Below are 20,601 nucleotides of genomic sequence, written 5' to 3'. Positions count from 1 at the left end.
AATAATAAGTTATAACTAATACGCAGACACACGGTAACAGTATAACAACAAAAACAACAACTAATCACAAAATATAAGTAATTGTGTATTCATTTTCTTGTATATTCAAAAATTAAAAAAACTGAATGGTTATAAAATATACTCGTGATTTATGTATTATATATATATAGAATATTATATAACATTTGATAAATTTGAAATGTTAATACTTAGTAAAGTTGTTTAGTTGTACCTAATAACTATAATGAGGTATGTAGTCCCTACTCAATATTTGTAGGTAGTTACAAAATATAAGTAACCTTTAAAAATCTTTGGAAATTTTGAAATTTCAGGTCAAGTTTGATTAATTGAGCATTATAACAATCGTCAATATAATTGTTTGGATAATAGACTTTAGCTGATTGAAGAATTCTTAGAATATTATATGGTTCTACTAATGAAGCTATTTGCAGAAGATGTAGGCGAACTTGATTTATAGTATTAGTACCTACCTAATAATATGTGTTGCATGTAACCGTCTTCTCTTTTCGATTGATGAAATTAGCCACAAATAATTTTCAATAATTTTGATGTATTCAATTAATAATACTACGATACTTAGCAAGGTGCCACTATCGTAAATTTGTATATTGTAAATTGTTTAAATAATATATTTAAATATTCAATCACTGCTGATCAATGTCCAAATGTAAATTTTCTTTGTAGAACATTATGATTAATGTAAGGACTCGTACAGTTGTATTATGCATTCGTATTTTATTTGTATTGTGCTTATCCCGTTTATATAACTTTAAAAATATAATTAACGTGGTCGGGATATGAAACTTGTTCAACCTGTTTAGTACCTACTGTTATTGTAACCCAACGATAGGTGTTATCAATAAAATAATAAAGTTAAGACTTAACTTCTTAAAAAAAATCAGGGTCAGTGGTTACAGCCTATACTGGTCAATTTAACCAATAGCTAAAGAAAAAAACTATTATTTCACATGAGAGATATATTCACGCTGTATCATTAACTATTAATTGTGTTGCAAGTTGTAAGGTATAAATTGGAATTTATTTCGAAATAAAATATGATTATTATTACTATATTATTATAAACCCAGATAGATGTAAAGAATTATGATTGAAATCTAGTAAAAATGCGTGTAATAGCTGTTGATGTATTTCTTAAACAAATTCAAGTTCATAATAATGTATATGTAGGTACTTTTAAAAATTAAATTTATCTACATAATTTGTTAATTGTTGTTCCTATTTTCACTTATTTTAATCTAACGTTATTGTAAGAAAAAAAAATGTTCATCATAATATGTAAATTAATCAATTGTTAGCCTGTAGTGGGCCAGACGCTGAGTCTTATAGTATGAAAGAAAAGCATAATACATAAGTAATAGGTATATTACATAATATAATCATATATATAATATCATCTTATATATATAATTTCATAATTCTATAGCAAAATATTATTCTAGTCTGTAATTAATATTGTAAAAATATAATATACGAATATACCTACTTTAATTATAATTCATAATATTAGTAAACATTAATCATTAAAAGAAGTATTTTTATAATAACAATAATTGGTGTAATAATATAACTAAAATATGAATTAGTTATAATTTAGTAGAAAATTTAAAAAAAAAATGCATTAGTATTTGCTAGTGTCGAAACGAAAAATAACTTATTATATTATCTTAATTTCATAAAACGGATGTTTCTCGATGATTTTTTCATGGACTTCACAACAACAGGGACCATCACTATAGGTATAAATTACCAAAATTCTACAGTCAACAAAATTAAGATAGGTACATAATTTATTTTTTTTTTTTTTTAAATGTTGTTCCTTCATTCAAATGTATTATATAATATTCTTATAATTTATCAATTTTGAATTTCGTTCAATATATTGTAGCTTTACTTTTACCCTTGATTCACATTTAATGTATTAATAATAATATAACGAAGTAATAAATTTATGTTCTTAATTTTAAACTACGCTTAAAATGCCTTAATGACATTATTCGATTAACAATTCATATAACAAAATAGTTTAAATAAATAGCAATATTTAACGACACTAATCCTACCCGAAACAATTATCATCAGTCGTATGTGCCTTTTTTTTGCTATTTACATACAACACTATATAAAAATTATGATATATTATATTGTAATAAATCGTAAAATTTTGCTGTTTAAAGGCTAACAAATTTTTCATAATTCTTGTCTACCATAATCGCGTCGAAATATTGTTGGATGAGCTTTAACATAAAGTTATTGTTTGTGAACGGCCAAAAAGTGTCCAGGTAACCCACGTGACCACCCCCGGAAGTCACTAATATAGCCAAATTTCCGTGATTGTCAGCTTCGTTCACGGGTATGTCTATAATATAAAAGATATAACAATAAGTTCGTGTTTTAATAATATGATAATATGTATAGTTAATTAATAAATGTAATGTCATATTATGTTAACTGTGTATTATGTATCTAATCCTCATTATGTCAATAATTGTCTGTAAATCCCCCCCCCCCCCCGTTATAAATTAAATAAATATATGCACGTATTTAGCCAACGACGTAGGTTGTAGGTATTATACCTAAGTAGTTAGTGCTCTTCAATAACTTTTTTTCTCATAAATATCTTTGAAATATGATTTTGGGAAATAATATTATTACCTATTATATTGTGTAAACAGGCGATGAACTAAAAACACACGTGTTAAATAGAATACCTACAAATGGCAAATAAATGTTATTTTGGAGTTTGACCCCTCTTGTTAAAAACCAGAATCATAATATCTATAAAAACATATCTATAAACATTAAAATACATATGAATTTTATTCGACTTATCATCCTATATGGCCTAAGACCTGATTACTGCCTGGGATGAGGCTCACCCTGTTCGTGTGGATAGGCCTACCGGGAAGCCAGTAATTTCCCGGTGGGCCCCCTCAACATTTGGGCAATGCGGCCTTTTTTTATCGTTTGACACAATAATTCCTTGACAGATTTTTTTCATGTAGGAGACCTTTTAAAGTGTCCTGGTAGGACAAAAATGGCCTATTCATCCATGTCGATCACCTAGCGGTGAGAAGAACAAACAACACAATGCTGAACTCTATTCCAACGACCACGGAAATCACAAAATGAAGACTGACGTGGGCTGGACATACTTAGTGAAAATATGATTCAGTGATAAAAAATAGTAATTGAAAAAGTACCCTTAGGAAAGTTACCACTGGGGAGGTCCGGGATATTCTATGATGAAGGATGTAAAACGGTACACGGTACACCCGAGAACTTATAATTGAATTAAAGGAAAACAACCAAAGACAGAGATAGAAAATGTTTTGTTTTACGGGCAGAAAACAAAAAAAAAAACAAAAATTCTATTATGTACAGATATAATGTTTATGTGTGTTTATGTTTGAGAGTGATCCACACACATAGTTCTTATTTGGAAATATAGGTACCTAAACCTATACCCGAAAATGTGCACCTCGCAGCCAATTTTTTTAAATTTTGCATCTTAAAGGGGAGCTAACGCAGATATTTGTTGGCTAACGAAAAACGAAATATTTTTTTTATTTGTAAAGGGTTATCACATTGAAGGTTACTGACAATAAAATATTTTTAATATAATTTTAGATCTGTATTTTATATTTAGTCAAAACCACCCAAATTACAGTGTTATGTGTAGTTATTATACATTTAACGGAGTTTAAGACTAGGTAAATCCACTGGTGCCGGGGAGCTGTAATGCAAATCGCGGTTCTCTCCCCGGTCCTCGATAATACAAAAAAAAAGGTAAATCCACTGGCATTATTTAATTGGTCACGGGCAAGGTTGTGCAGGATCAGCTAGTTATAAAATATAATGCATTAATCCTTAGTGAATAGTGATTTTTAGGTCGAGTTATATAGTTAAATTACTAATTTATATCAATCATTCCAGTTAATCCCAAGTTGGAAGGTGGGTAGAAGAGTGCAGCCTTCAAAATAAATCGTCGGCGAGCCACGGGATGTACAAGGACAAAAACTGACAAGTACCTTGTATTTGTATTACTTGTTTATACATATCATACCTCTAAAATAAAGAAAAGGATCGTCCGCTGCACTTAAACACAGACATGGTACGTTGATCAGGTGCAGTTTGTTGCTCAGTGTCGCATCCTCATAGTAGTGATACACATTGGTGTAGTTGAATATTTTAATGGTGTAGGCAGTGTCGAACTCTCGGATGGTGTTACACTGCAATTACCCAACATAATATTTTAATTTTTAATTTCAATATAATTTGCATGATGTCAAAATTAATGTTTGAACGTGTAAATATGCCAGTGGCGTATCTAAGAGGGGATATGGGGGTCATATGTCCCCCGCAGACCAAATTTTGTACACAATATAACATGTATATAATAATATGAATATAATATGTGCATACTGAATGTCCATCAAAAATGTTATATCCCCCCCTTGAAAAAATCCTTGATACGCTACTGAAATATTTAATACAAGTAGGAACATATTGGTCCACTACTATACGCGTCACCGCCCATCTAAACTTTAAACACTTATAGGTAGGTAGTAAACGACTTGTCCTAAATATGATTTTTATAGATCGAATACTTCAAATACTATTTTGTATTGGAATATGAAATTAAAAACGAATGTTGTCATTTAAAAAAGAATAAAATTTCGAAAATTATAAGGTTAAAAAAATAGATTTTTCTAAAATGTTATTTGTTACTTAAAATTATGTAAACGAAACATTTTTAAAACGTTATTTTCTGAAATAATGAGTGTCTCACGTCAAATAGATTACCCATTCACCATAATAAATACGTAGAACCTTATTTAAAATTATAATTTTAGATTAGAGTAGTACAATACTTAAATACTACAGGAACGCATAAAAATATTAAATTTATTCTTGTTTTACATAGTGCATTATTAGTTTTATTATTGATCATGATTTTTACACTTAATATCGTAGTTTTGATATTTTATATTAAATATAAACTGCTAACTTCTACATCAATAAATATTGTGTCATACCCGTTTAATAATGTTATAATCCAACGATCTGTCATTATCTTGTTTGAAAATAACATCTTTGTTCCTGAAATAACGTTGATTAAAAATTGTTAGTTAATTATCATATTTAATTACCTAAGTAGGTGGGTACTATATAGATCATGGATTTATTGCAATTTATTTGCATGATGCACATTCGAGGCCATATATTTAGGGGTACTAGAATACTATAGGATCATTTTTTATATTCTTTGAATTCATGGGTGTGCTCGAGGTGTAACCCCGTCCCCCCTCATTAGCCACATTTTTACGCACCTGTTTTTTGTGATCCGATAGCCCCTCCTAGAAATTATCAAATTATCCACAACCTCCCCCCCCTCCAATTGAAAATTCATGAACGCCACAATTTGAATTTCAAATAAACACCCTACTTCAAAATTACTCACTTAACGACGACACTACGTAAATGGTGGGACAGGTTTTTGCCCATTTTTCGCATCAGCCATGAACCTTCTGCGTTTTTACATGCTTGTTTAACATTCCACGGCACTGAAATTAGTATTCCTGTGACCAAGTGTTTATTTTTTTCTTGTTCAGATGACATTAAGAATGTTCCCAGTAATGTCCTGTTAATAAAATTATACAATATGTAGCAATATTATGATGATATCAATTTATGCGAAGGTGGAAGTTACTAACGACACAATATGCTCAAGAAAGAACGTACCAATTAGAAACAGTCATCGACATGGTTGCTGGTTTTTATGCAAACCAATTTCTAGTATCATTTAGTTTAAGAAAAAATTGCCAATATAATGTCAAACACGTGCAGAAAATATTTCTATTAAGAGAAAAAAACGTTTTACTACGTAAATTTATTACACGTACTTTAGTTAGATATTTTAATTATTAACATAATGTTTAAGTTAAAAACTAAAACAAATTCTTCCATTTATCCAACAACCATTGTAAAAATTGTTATTTTTAACAGTGAACGTTTAAAAAAGTTTTAATTTTTTTGAAAAATTTATAACACCTATAACTGTAAACTATTCTAACATTTTATATTGGCACGCTGATATTTTCACCCTCAAAGCTGATTAGTGTTCATAACCAAAAGAATCACTGTGTACAAAAAAATCTAGATCGATAATTTCTGTTATTATTGTTTAGTTTAAATTTAAAGTTAAGATAATAATAAGTAATAACGGCCAATTACAAAGGAGGGATAAAGGTTTAAAAATTAAAAAATTTTCTAATATCTATGTACAACTAATCATTGTTTTTTATGCTTATAAGTCATAATTCACAAATATGTATTTAAAGAAACGTGTAAACGTATAAGGAAGTGCAGGGTACTGATTATAGATTTATTAATTAAAATATGAAAAGTTGTATCTTACTTTAAAATTAAAATAGGTTATCGTAGTAAATTATAAACTGTAATATGACACGAAAACACCCGTAACTAGATATTATTATCAAAAGACAAAAAAATCAATAAAGAGTGATGGCCAAATATTGATACAATAAATAATAAATGAAAGTATAAAGGCATACAGCGCCTAAGCGACTCTTAAATATTACAATGATCGATTATTCTTTTTTCTATATTATAAATTAATATATTATAATGTTACTATTTGGGTACCTTCGTCATTCACTATAAATCAAGTAATTACATGTTTATTGTTCGTTTTAAATTAACGCACTAAAACGTTTTACTTAAAATTATTTTAATCTGTTTATATAATTAGTTCGTATAAGTAAATAAAATACCTACTAAAACACTGAATGCAGGAAAATAATCGTATTACAAGCATAATAGTTGAAGAGTACAGGTACACTGTACAAAAAACTTCGAAAATATTTTGATCTCCTAAATCATAGATTTTACTGTCTTCCGAGGATCAAAAAGTAGCACATGCACATGCGACAGAAATCGTAAAAATCGTGTCAAATCATTAAAAAAAAAAAAGAAAACATCAAAACGGTGTTTTTGAAACTCTTTTGCAGTCATTCAAACAAACATAATTGGTACCTTCGGTACGTTCGTTCTCAGTTATAGTGTGTATTACAACTACTATGGCCGTGGCAAGGATGACGACGACAATGTTACCCTCCCATTGAGAATCCTATGCCGGCGATCGGACTGTTTGGCCGTTTGGACTTGACATGTTTCAGCACTTCTGTCAGGTCTTCGATGTTGGTCGCCGAGTACGTTCGGGCAGTCTGTCGAAATTCAATCGGTCGCTAATAATTCTAAACTATATATCAAACGTAGTCGGGGTCTCGGGGAGGATGAAATAATGATATTATGTATATGATATTTTGGCGTGATTGGTTTGAAAATTGAAGCACACAGGCTTTAAGGGTAGTAGGTAAAACCTAACCTGAACTTTAGAAGGGCGCAATGTATTGCGTTTTCTATGAAAGGTTAAGCACCTACTTTTGTTTAACAATGTAAACACTTTTAAATTAACATTGTATTAGTACTTGACAGTAATAAATAAGTGGCGACACTCTGCATGTCCGGCGTCGGGTATAGGCAATCATTATGACTTTTAAAGCCTTGAATTAATTTGTGTATAAAATATTATGTTATAACTTATAATGTGCTTCAATTCTAATGTGGAAAAATGTAGTTTTACCAAAAATATATAAATGTATAAAATGAGTGTAATTTTAGTACCCTCAAAGATTGATCCAATGAAATGAAATAAAAAGAAAAAAAGCAATAATTGCTTAAAAATGTATACAACTTATTAAATAGATATTCTAACGGTATTAAACGGGGAACTTTTGACGATAGGATTTTTCCAGCAAAAATTACTATTGTGATGATCTTTATAGAATCTATGTACATTTATGAAGTGGATATCAATAAATTATTATAAATTCTTAAAAAAAAAAAAAATGATAATAATTTTTTATGAATTGTCTTTTTCCTATTTGGTGGCCTCGAATTTAGACTCTGTGTTTCTTTATCTAATTTGATATTTATTATATTAAATGTATTTTTAAATTAATATAATTTTCACACAATATTAATTCGTGTATTTTACTTAGCATTTTATTTTACCTTCAGTTTTACACCTCCTCTGCCTCTGTAATTAAGAACAACACAACAATAGCCTTTTTCAAACAGCTCGTTTACTGTTTCTCTGACATATTCAGATTGGCTATCACCTGTAAGTCCAGTGAGTATGAGCACAGTTACTAAACTCTGTGGACCTTTATGTTTTGGATACAGCCAGTCTACAGCGAGTTCGCCTCCGTCGTTTAACGTCAAAATTTCCCTATAGAGTTATATAGTAAAACATTATTATTATTAAAACATTAAGACTATCTAAGATATACCTATGACTATTATTTTAGTATAAAAGGACTATAGAAATTAAATTTTTAACACAATAAGCAATAATCTATGTTTTATATTATTATAATTTATTACAATTAAATAATCAACATTATTTTACATAATTTATTTGATGTTTTTAATTTATTGTAACTAACTATAACTTGAGCCATTTAATTATTATTCTATTCGTTCCTATCAAATCTTGACACTTTTTTTTATGAATTTTATTTGAATGTAGGTATTCTATTTAACCACTCCTCTTTTTACTACTACGTTCTACCAACTAGATTTCTCCTGTAAAATCATAGATTTTTTCTTTACTTGCTTACGTATTAATTATAGTCCACAATCACCTAAACTTTCACAAGTCATTAAACTAGCTATAGGTCTCGATCATTCTTCCCCATACATCAAACTGCAAAAAATCTGTGAAACTATTTATACATTCTCGTATTGCATAACTATACTTTACTATTGTGTACCACTTTGTATACCTATCAATTGTACAGCTTCCAGTTTCCACATGGTCCACAATATTAGAATTTACTCCAGACATAATATGTAAATTATTCGCCCCCTCCAAAAAAAGGATTATTAATAGATCTATAAATTACGTTTAGAATGTTTAGACAGATATTTAATGATTTACGATAAAATAATTGTCTCGTAGTGTATTATAATATTTATATTTCTCGTTTCCTTTATAATATTCACATTGTAATTATACCGATTCCCTGAAGGTGGTGAACGGGGTGAATCATTTAAATTAAGATACTCCTTATTTCAGAAAACACTAACGTTTTTGAAAATATTTCTTTTACATAATTTTGAGTCATTACAAAACAACATGTTTAGGAATAATAATATTTTTACTATTTTGCTGTCATAATTTTTAATTTCTTTTACTATTTTTAATTACAACAGTTATGTTTAAACTTTAATTACATATTCCTAAGCAGAATATTATTTGGAGTATTTCAATCTATAAAAACCAAATTTCAGATAAATTTTCAAAAGCATTGATAGTTTTTGAAATAATGAGTGTCTTATATTAAATATACCACTCAGTAGACAATAATCGGATGTCACATGCGACATGCGTAATGTTAGTACACCTAAAATACACCTATAATTATAGGAATATAATATATAACGTTTATTAACTATATTTTTTCTAATACATAAAAGTACGATTATTTTTTTAAATAACGGTATACAGATTTCAAAATTTTTATATAAAACAATGTCTATAAAATTAGTCAAATAATTATTAATTTGTTAATACATAAAAATACAATTATTATTTTAAATAATACGATACAGATTTTACAAATTTCAATCTGTTTTTCACTTCTTTGTATTTTTTAATTTCATTAAGAATATAATTTTTTCTTTTATTTGATTAAAGTTTGTTTCTGCGCTTCTAATTTTAATATAAACTTCTGTTTGAACTCCCAATAAAACATTTAAAAATATATGAATATTAGGATGTGACATAAGGAAATTATTTTTGAAATGTGAATGAAAAGACTCGATGGCATTTGTAGCGATGTTTTATATTCTTTGTAAATATTACTCTTTTGGCTATTTTAATCCGTTTCATTTGATGACAGTCCCTACTAAATCTATTTTATTTAATATTTGATAATTTGATACATTTTGATAAGGAAGGCGGTCGCTTTGAGTAAAGTTTCGTGTGCACTGCAGTGTTAAGTATTGTAACTACGTATTATATTAGATATTATTTTATTGAAATTTAATAGTGGCCCAATTACCGTATACCTTTTTTAAAAAGGTTAATATTGTGGCCCAATTCCCGGGTGCCCTTGAAAAATTATTAGTGATGTTACAAATAGTCTGACCGAACACAAAGAATTCAATTCAGTTAAGCTATAGCTAGCCTATAATAGTTCGAAAAATGAACTGAACATTTTCAATATTCAACATAACCGAACCAAAAGCCGGCTGTAATTATTTCGCTTCGAAAATCTTAAAGTAAGAATGATAAAAATTAATAAAATATTAAAATGGAATTATTGAATTATTTGAATAGGTATACATAACATTTATTCGTATTTTCATCATAATTTTATCGTAATAATAATTGTTTTTAAGTTTTTAGAATTGTTTAAAAGTTCGGTTCTGGTTCGGGTTATCCTTGAAAATCAAGGTTTGTAACATCACTAATAATTATTCATACTTCCCAACTACTATATAATAACTTATAATGTTTAAATATAACAGTAAAATATTTTTCTAAACTAAAACATCTATTTTGAATCAAACTTATCTATCTATACATTTTACATTTATTTTTATAAACAAATTTTGATTTATATATTTATTGATTATTAGAAAACTAATAACACGACTTACCTGTCATAAACTACTGTAGGTGTAATGATATCTCTAAACAGTGTGGCGAGAACTGTATGTGCATATCCATTGAACCCACAAATAGAAGGTAAATATTTTTCTCTGACAACAGGTACTTTATTAATAAGGAATTGCTTGAAGTTTCCATCTTTACAAAACAACATGGATGACTAAAAAAAAAATGTGTATATATTTTAATATAGGTAAATTATAATATGATTATAACCGGGAATCGAACCCGAGTCTCTCGCTTGCCGGGCGATTGCTCTATCACTGAGCTATCCGACCGCATAGACCCATGACGCATCTCCCCCAGTTAACGGCAGTTTACATACCTAAATAGTGTATATATTATAATATATATATATATACATTTAATGTTCAAGTTCCTTAATGAAGATCATATTTTTGGCTTTTGCTATACCTAATTTAGTAATTTATTATTTAGTTTTAGTGTATGATAATACGATTGCGCGCGGTCCTTATCAGCGGTACCTTTTTAGGCGTACGATTGCGCGCGCTAAATTATTTTTACTTCTAAGCAACGTTGCCAAATATACAGATTATAGGTATATATTTACTAATAAGTCTACAAAAAATATTCATTACAATATTCATACATTTTCAGAACTACAAATGGGGCTGAAAGTTTTCATAGAACATATAACGCCCAGTTTAATAGTGCTCATCCACCAACATTTGTTGTTATAAGTACCCTTATGGAAACTCAGGCAGAAACCGTCACTAAATTATCAACCATTTCCAGAGGAATAATCAAGTCAAAGTCGAAGGAAGAACTAAAGAAAATCGAATTTATGAGTAAGCAATTCGAAGAGTATCTAAAAAATAAAACGCCAGAAAAATTACTTAAGTATTTAGCCATAATTGGAAATAGGTATCAGGGTTTTAAAATTTAAATATTATTTTATTTATATTATTTTATTATAACGATTTTTTTTTTAAAGAATATTTTTTTATTTATAATAATTATTATGTTCTTTTATGAGGTAGCCTGAGTGTGAATATAAAGTATCTGTTTTATTTTGTGTTATAGATTTAACAAAATTTTAATAATAATTTGGCAAAATTTAAATTTTATTTATCTATTTGAATATTTTATATTATTTTATTATAACGATTTACACGCGTAGCCCCCTGGGAATGTCAGATCTAAATATAATTCGATAATTAATTATAATTTCGTTAATTAGGTAATATCGTTGAATAGTAATTGTAAATAATACCATTTTTGACCACTCGTTACTTAATAACGAAATAATAATAATAAAATAATATTATTAGAAATAAATACATTATTTAAAATTATTATTGTTTTTTTTTTGTTGATAATTTTGACCTAAAAAATTGAATTTATAAGATATCAATAGGCTAGTCGAAAATTTGTTTGTCTGGTGTTTTTTCTATGTTAAAATCGTATTATACCATATACACATAAATAATTTATTAATATGTATATAGTCTATGTATTATATACCTGTTAACGATATTTTTTTTATAATAATAATTATTTTAATAATAACTTGGCAACGTCGCTTCCAATTTCACGCGCAATTGTACGCTTTTACATAGTCAAAAGCATGTTCTTTGTTATTCCGACATTGCGAGCAATCGTATGCCCAAAAAGGTAAGACGCGCGTAATCGTACTCCACCGATATCAAACTGTATAGATAAATATAAAAAGTTTCATATTATAAATTATTCATCATAAATTGAAAGGTAATTAGCAGAGGTAATTTTAAAAAAATTTTTTTTGTTATAATAGGAATTCATTCTGGATGGTTTTTGAAACGTTTTTTGGTAAAATAATAGTTTATAATATATAAACATCCTATATTGATTTAAATTTTAGATAGACATCTGTATAAAATAATAAACATTTTATAATTTTTATTTTCACCCAATTACAAATTAATGGTCAAATCCGATTAGTGGTTGAGATGAAATTATATTATGCTGAATATAAATTTTGAAGTATTTAACTACCTACACAATATATTATGCGGTTTTACTATGATCAGCGAGGAAAAACCAATAGTTTGAATAAGTAAATTGTGATTTGTGACCTCACTCATTTTAAAAACTAATCAAATTAAATGGTCAATTAACAACTAACAACTGAACCACTACAATATGTCCAAAGTTAAAAGTAATACTAAATAATTTAGATTCTAAGTAGAGCAATTTTTTTTTGTGTCTTAGTACATGTATAAAAAATGCTTTGTTATTCAATATCTTTTTTGTTAGGAAAGTGAATCTAGTTGGCAATTTAAGGAAGTTGAAATTAAAAATGAATTTGAAAACTTAATATAAGATTCCTCAAAGGTTTGTCTACCTTAACTTTAAAAAAAAAGTCTACCGGAAAGTCAAATTAAGTTTTTATGTGTTTTTGAACTTCAAATCTTTACAACATTGGATATTCAATCGATTTCTCAAGTAGTAGTTTTTTATTTTGTTGTCACTCAAAAACGAAAAACCGAAGACACTTGAGATTTATGTCATATGTTTATTATATCAATTCCTATAGTTGATAACATTTTCAAAATATTTTGACTTGTTTTTAGCTGTTTACAGACAATTTCAAATTTAAATTTTTTTAGTTTTTTTTCTATAAATATCAATAAAATTGTATTTTTTGGGCAAAAAGCGTCAAAATGTAATACAAAGATCATGATATATACAGGTTGTTTCAAAATTCTTCACCCGATTATGAACTGATATATAGTTCGGCAATGGTTAATCGCAAGTTAGCGACCAATGTATTAATGCTTGACTGATTAATAAAACTTGCCTATTTTAAGAATATATTTTACTTTATTTCACCCGTATATCTTCATTTTTAAAATAAATATAAATTTTTGAAATCGGATGAAGACTTTTGATACACCCTGTATATTAAATAGCAGTTACATACTGGATTTTTTGTTAAAAAGTAATTATAATTATTATGATTATTATATTTATGTTTTAGTTAATAATATTTTAAATTTCAACCTTGTAACTATATGAGTACCTAACTAAAATAAATGTAACTATTATAATATATGAACTAAGAATCAACTAATTATTAAGATCTGCATTTTTCATGAAAATTGTACATAATAAGATAGTAGTTATTATTTATTCAAAATTAAGAGGATGCCACATCTGACTCATCTGCTGTGCTGTGCCGTGCCTGTTTTACAAACTTACCTACAACCCACCTAAAACATAATATGGCCATATCATATAATATTCCTTCAACAGAATAAAGAATACATTTTATGTTGTTATTTTTAATACTATAGTGAATTGACCAATAATTATCAAATTTAAAGGCATGCACATTATATCTGTGATTGTAATAGTTGGTATTTTACGATACCTACCTACCTATTAAAAATGTTAAGCGTGTTATGAGCATTTTAATACTGTAATATCTTATAATATACAAGCATACAACATTGAACATACATAAAGCAGGTAGCTATGGGCTATGACTCGCTAAAAATGAAACGATCGTTAAAAACCAACTTAAATACACAGATACTGTTCTTTTATTTAAGTTTGATAAGAGACAAATGGACTCTATTTAAAGCTAACAGCACAAAATTGTTTAGCAGTTTTGATGAATGCGAATTTGGTATGTTGTATACCAGTCACCTGCAGAGGTACCCAAACTAAATATCCCGTAGACCTTACAAAGTATTACAACTTTTCCTGTTTTTCTTAGAATAATGAATTTCTATAAATTCATCAATGTATTTTTGACAGCTGATACGAAGCCACACATTTACTGCAGAGTGAAAAATATTGAAATAAAAATCATGTAAAATTTGTATTTATTCAAACCTTTGATAATTAATTTTTGTTAATTATTAAAACGACAGAATATGAAAATGGGTCTAGTAACATTCTTAGAGATAATAACTATTCAAAAACCAATAATGGGATGGATGAGCCATATGAGCCAGATGCTTCAATTGTAAATGTTCAATATTTGGCTTCAAATTAGTCAAGTTTAACATTATTTTATATCTATTACTCTATTCTACCATTGACTTCCGTAATCTGTTTCTTATTTTTGTATAAGATTGGCAACCATTCTAAAACCCCTTTTCAGTATGTATGACCCTCGTGTATCCCTATTTATATCTCATGGACCATATTTTTTTTTTCGTTGACATCGACCCCTTGGGGATCATAGTTGAACCTGCAGGCGCTTGATTATATAGACCACTTTGGGAAACTTAATTTGTATACATCTGTAAGACAAAGATATCACACGTGAATGCAGCTGTGGAGTCCTATATTGAATATTAATGTTATAACGTATAAGCTATACACATTAATGTGTATAGTAAGTGCAGTATTTTAAAGTAAATATATCTATTATAAGTCAACTAATGCTAATAAAATTAAAAACTTGCACATATAAGTAATTTTTTCTCCGTCTTACACGTGTGTTATGGTTAAGAGCTCTCTCCGTATTTCACTCATTGAGGTAAAAGAAGAAAGTTATAAATTATTATTATTTATTATTAACTAAAAAATTAAATACTATTATACCTAATAACAGTAATAACTTTCTTTAAAATCAAAATATTTATAAAAAAAAAGCTTATTAAAAAGTGATAAAAGAGCTTTAAATTTTATATGCAACTTTATTTAAAATGTAAATGTTTGGTATACAAAAAAATACAAAGTTGCCACTCTACCCAATGTGGTCAGGTAAAATGGCCAGTCCCTGTAAAGATCTAGATATAATACCTGTAATAGTTCGAATTAAATTAGATTTTACAATAGTACCTATCCATTTAGTTTACTAAAAATGGTTCAAATAACATTTTATTACGTACAGTAAAAATCGTTGTCATGCAAAGTGGCCACCTGACCATTATGCCCGAAATGATATCATTAAAAAATCTACGGTCTAAGATCTAATCTACACGGTCAAGCATGTTCAAACAAACATCGTTTGAAAGCTTAGACGATTTTGATCAAACAACACTAGAGCGATCCCTATAGTAGGTTAATGATAATCCTAATTATAATTTATCTATAGGTAATCAAAAGCATTCATCGCTTCCCTAAAATCAGCAAGTAGAAAAATAATATTAGAAACGCGTGTAACGAGCCAAAAATAATTTGACTGATAATAGTGATGACATCAGTAGGTATGTTGTAATAAGTCACCCGGTTTCCGCATAATTTCGAGCTAAGAAAATTCAAATAACTTTACCCGCACTGGCCACTTCATTACTTCTGCCATAATGTAAAATGTTATCACAGTTATATTAGTGAATCACGGGGAAAGATTTTCCTATATTATTCAACCGACTATACAACGGGTGTAGACGAAAAAAATTATTTTACTGATGACATTTTTACCGCAGTTAACGAGTTGTGTCCCGATGATAAAAGTGGGGTACACGAGTTGTGTCCCAATCATAAAAATGGGGTACACGAGTTGTGTCCCGATAACACGAATTGTATTCCACTGTTTTATAAAGTTTAAAAATATGCTATTTCGTTTATTGAAAAAAAAGTTTTTATAAATTCGATTCGAGAAATTTTTCCATTTCAATGTTGTATAAAATATACCAACATATATTTTATAAGATATTTAGGTACTGAATAAAATTCGATTCTGTCGATTATTATTATCGCGTGGAGATAAGGTGTGCATGGAGCTACAACGATTGTCATTGTACATGTACATGTGTGTCTTGATCATCTACTATATTAAGATAATGAACTATATATTATATACATATAACTATACTCGGATATTCCAATATCACACTTGAATTTTCGACGAGATATAATAATAGTAATACAATATTATACGATTAATTTACTAGTCAGTCAAACACCAACCGTCCGCTATGGAGCAAATGATAAGTGAGAACAAAAAAATGCTTTTGGTAATTGATGGTTACAAGTTCTGTTTTCATAAATTATTAAAGTTTTTTATACTAATTTTTCGTGTTAAATATAATATTATATAAGAAATACCTAACTTACCTACTTTTAATATTTTAATAAAAAAATTACTCAATGTGAATTTATAAAAATTATTTTATTTAAGTGTTTGCCTTATATGAAATATGTATTATTAAAAAATATTTTGTGTAGTTATTTTTGCTTTTTATTTATATTAGTTAGACCAAACTTGTGTGTAATCCGAAAAAAACTGGGGGACACAATTCGTGTAACCCGAAAAAAACTTAAGGACACAATTCGTGTAACCCGAACTATACTGAGGGACACAATTCGTGTAACCAGAAAAAAACATCGGGACGCAATTCAGTATTTGGGACACAACTCGTTTACAGCCATTTTTACACGTTCACTAAGTATGAAGTCTAATATCGTAAGGCATAATTTCTACATGTTTTTCTATTAGTTTTATTTAGGTTTTAATTTTTTTTTTCGTCGTCAGCGGTTTCAGCGTATATTGTATATATGTTTGAAATACGTACCTCGAATTCATTATTTTTAGGCCCACGATAACACATAAAAATACGTAATTTTGGTCTGGGTAGGTATGTGTATACAAAATTAATAGGTATCTATGCAGCGAACGTATTAAGGAAAATGTGTGACATATCATATAACAACATGATAATTTTGACAGCTTAGCGAGGTACTTGCTTATAATCATTTGAATATTCATGAATTTATAATTTATGATCAAATAATTTTCAGCTATTTTACAAGGAATTAAAATGTTATAGCATCACGATTGCATAATGTATAAGTACCTATCATACTTAAAAGTTATATTTATTTTTTTTAAAATACCGTCAAAAGTCCAAAGTAATAAACTATCAAGTAACTTGTATACAATAGTTCAAATACTAAGTAACACATAAACACTTATCACTGATAACAAATTATAACAATATAGTATAACTAGACAAATTCGTCCAAAATTATAGGTCCAATCATCGTTATCCTTCCAAGGGGTTAGGATGGTTTGTGGCATAGTTAGTGCATAAATGGACAAGAAATAGAGGATTATCCATAGAAAACAATTAAGAGATTTTTAAGTTGAGGGAATTTAAGAGGAAAAAGGAATCATCAATATCACCATTGCTTACTATAAGAAATTGTACATTAGCTTCGACCGTTCTGCAGTCACATGGGACTGAAGTACCTACTGGAGTATAGTGATGTGGCACATGTTCAATCTTTAGTACAAAAACAGTAAAACTCAAGAACCTCCGATGCACTCGCTATGTTTGCTTACACAAATTCAAAGTATAAGGATCCCTGCATATTCCCATATTATTGCGTCATACTCTATAGTATAGATCGTACAAGGGCGCTGTAGAGGGTCTTAATATTAGAACTACTAGTTTAAATTCATTCTCAGGTGAGTTTTAAAATTTAAATGTTAACTAAATTATTATGCACAACATTGTAGTTTATTAAGTATTATGATATACATTTTTGAAAAATATAAAACATTAAATGGGATAAAAATTAGACCACAAACATTGAGTTAAAATATGAAAACAATTAATTAAACGGTAAATAATTTAAATCGATTAACAGACTTTTTAATAAAAAATAGTTAATGTTTTGTTAAATCCTATGTTTAATAGCCTCTAATGGTTACGCTAACATTGGTTTTCAATACAATATATCTTTGAAGTGCCCCTCTCTCACCTGCGTTCAAATTGTTAACAACAGTTTCAGTTTTCTACCGCTTGAGAATAAAAACATAATTGAAATTTTTAAGGCCAAAAGATCGCCGCGCAGGCGCACTGCTGAGAATTTAAATCTATTGAATATACTTGTAAAATATGGACACTCACACAGGCGCAGATACAAGAGGCGGGGGCTATGGAAGCTGAAACCCTCCCCCCTTTAGGATTTTAGAATTTTTTTTTTCATCTAGCCCCCCTCCCCTTTTTTGATTTTTAGATCCACGCCTGCGTGTACACATACGCTGTACAATTAATGAACAATTTTACTATTTTCTAGTTTACCAACGTAGGCAATAGGGTACTATAATATTAACGTATAATAATTTGCCCCGCGAGCGACGATTCAACTGTAGGTGCTTAAAGTTTAAACAGTGGATTAATTTCTCAAAAAGCGAAATATACTTATGTTTAGACTCGGGCCAGAACTCAGGAGTATACTTTGGTTGCCGTTAGTTATGGAAATAATTATTTTACTATGATGACTATGACAATTAATAATTGTATATTATTATGTATTATATTATTATATATTTATATATATTGTATATTACATATTTTTATATCATAATAACAAAGCGTAAAAGCGGTTTCAATATATTATTGTTTTATTATAGGTACCTACATTGCTTACATTACAATGAGTTTTTCGCAAAAACTAAAAACATGAATAAAATATTATACTCAATACTCACTACGAGTATAACACCTTTATGGGATATAATATGCGAGCTTTGACGATAAATCGTGGTGAAAACAATTAAACTATAGCCGAAGGACGAACGCACAATAATAATAACATCGATGGACGATGATCAAACATTAAAATATACACCATCATAATTATATCATCATCCGCCGTATTAAGAAAATAATATTATATCGTACATCTATACGACCTACGTAGGTTGGGTTACTAAGAGTACTCCTATACAGTCCCATACATTTTGGCAATATATTCATTTTTATTTTATAATATAATATGCGTGTGCTTTGCAAATCGCATTGTAAAATTTACCCGCATTACCTTTAAGTATTATAACATAGTGTTATATTATCAATTAAAATGGGTCGTCTTTCACTCTCTCCGCGGACAACTCCTCCGTCAGTGTTGGTATATGCTTTTGTGCCAAATATAATAATTATCACTATAAAGGTGTATATAGGCATGGTGGGTATTGTTGTACTATAGGCTATTATAATATTATTGTACTGTATAATATGCGAACCTATATATTATAAAAACATGATGGCGATGACGATGATGATAATATACCGACCTGTGTTTTTAGGGCCAGAAAGTAGCCGGCGATCACGAACGCGGCGGCGGTGAATATTATGTAAGCCAACGGAAGAACGGCGTTCCGCGCGAGCCGAACAATCAATAGCCGATCCATGTCAGCTGCTGAGCGGCGGGGACTACCGTCTGCGAAGACCGCCGAACACGACGACGGCGCGTTTAAGTTTGGTGCGCTGGTCGCGCGCCGCAGCTGCCGTCGCGATATTATATAGGTAGCGTATTATAATACGGTTGTATACAGGGTGATTGTTTTTTTTTTTTTTTTAAACCGATCGTGTAACGTCGGTTAATTGTTGTCTACCAAAGAAAAAAAGCACCTGTACCACTTATTACAATATTGTAAAATAAAATAATGTCTAAATGGATTTTTACTTTTCACAGCTTAAGAATAACTTTAGACCGTGAAATTATATAATATTATATGATTTTATACATGTTATCATGAAAAAAAATTTAAAAACCTAAAAAAATAAAGCATTGCAAAATATTTCATTTACTTATATGTATAAAATATATTATAACTACTTAATGATATAAAAATATTTTTTATTATTATTATATGATAGTGGTTTGCCGTTTTCCAATTACGCTATGTCCTATATTATATGCCTATACGTTATAAATACCTAAACCTAATACATACCTATACGGCTATACTGGCTACTATACGACGACGGTGAAAACTGAAAATCACTGCTAATTTTGACGCCGCGGCTACGCGATAATATTATAATATAATATTAAAGACTATATAGTGCATAAAAATATACTGTGCTAAAGAATTTATATATTAC

General features: G+C 28.7%; 1 protein-coding gene across 1 annotated transcript; it reads right to left on the bottom strand.

The window, feature by feature from the left end:
• Positions 1 to 1,313: 1,313 nt before the first annotated feature.
• On the bottom strand, positions 1,314 to 19,921 carry LOC132943514 (protein ABHD1-like). Its single transcript, XM_061012541.1, has 8 exons — positions 19,788 to 19,921; positions 10,795 to 10,964; positions 8,140 to 8,356; positions 7,177 to 7,289; positions 5,504 to 5,683; positions 5,079 to 5,142; positions 4,106 to 4,271; positions 1,314 to 2,398 (listed from the first exon to the last, which is right to left on the bottom strand). Exons 1-8 carry the CDS (start codon positions 19,902 to 19,904, stop codon positions 2,211 to 2,213), a joined length of 1,215 nt encoding a protein of 404 aa, XP_060868524.1. The 5' UTR covers positions 19,905 to 19,921; the 3' UTR covers positions 1,314 to 2,210.
• Between the last annotated feature and the right edge of the window lie 680 nt (positions 19,922 to 20,601).

Source organism: Metopolophium dirhodum, chromosome 4 (genome assembly GCF_019925205.1).
Source record: "Metopolophium dirhodum isolate CAU chromosome 4, ASM1992520v1, whole genome shotgun sequence".
In the NCBI taxonomy this organism is placed as follows: domain Eukaryota; kingdom Metazoa; phylum Arthropoda; class Insecta; order Hemiptera; family Aphididae; genus Metopolophium; species Metopolophium dirhodum.
This window is presented reverse-complemented; position numbering and strand designations above follow the sequence as displayed.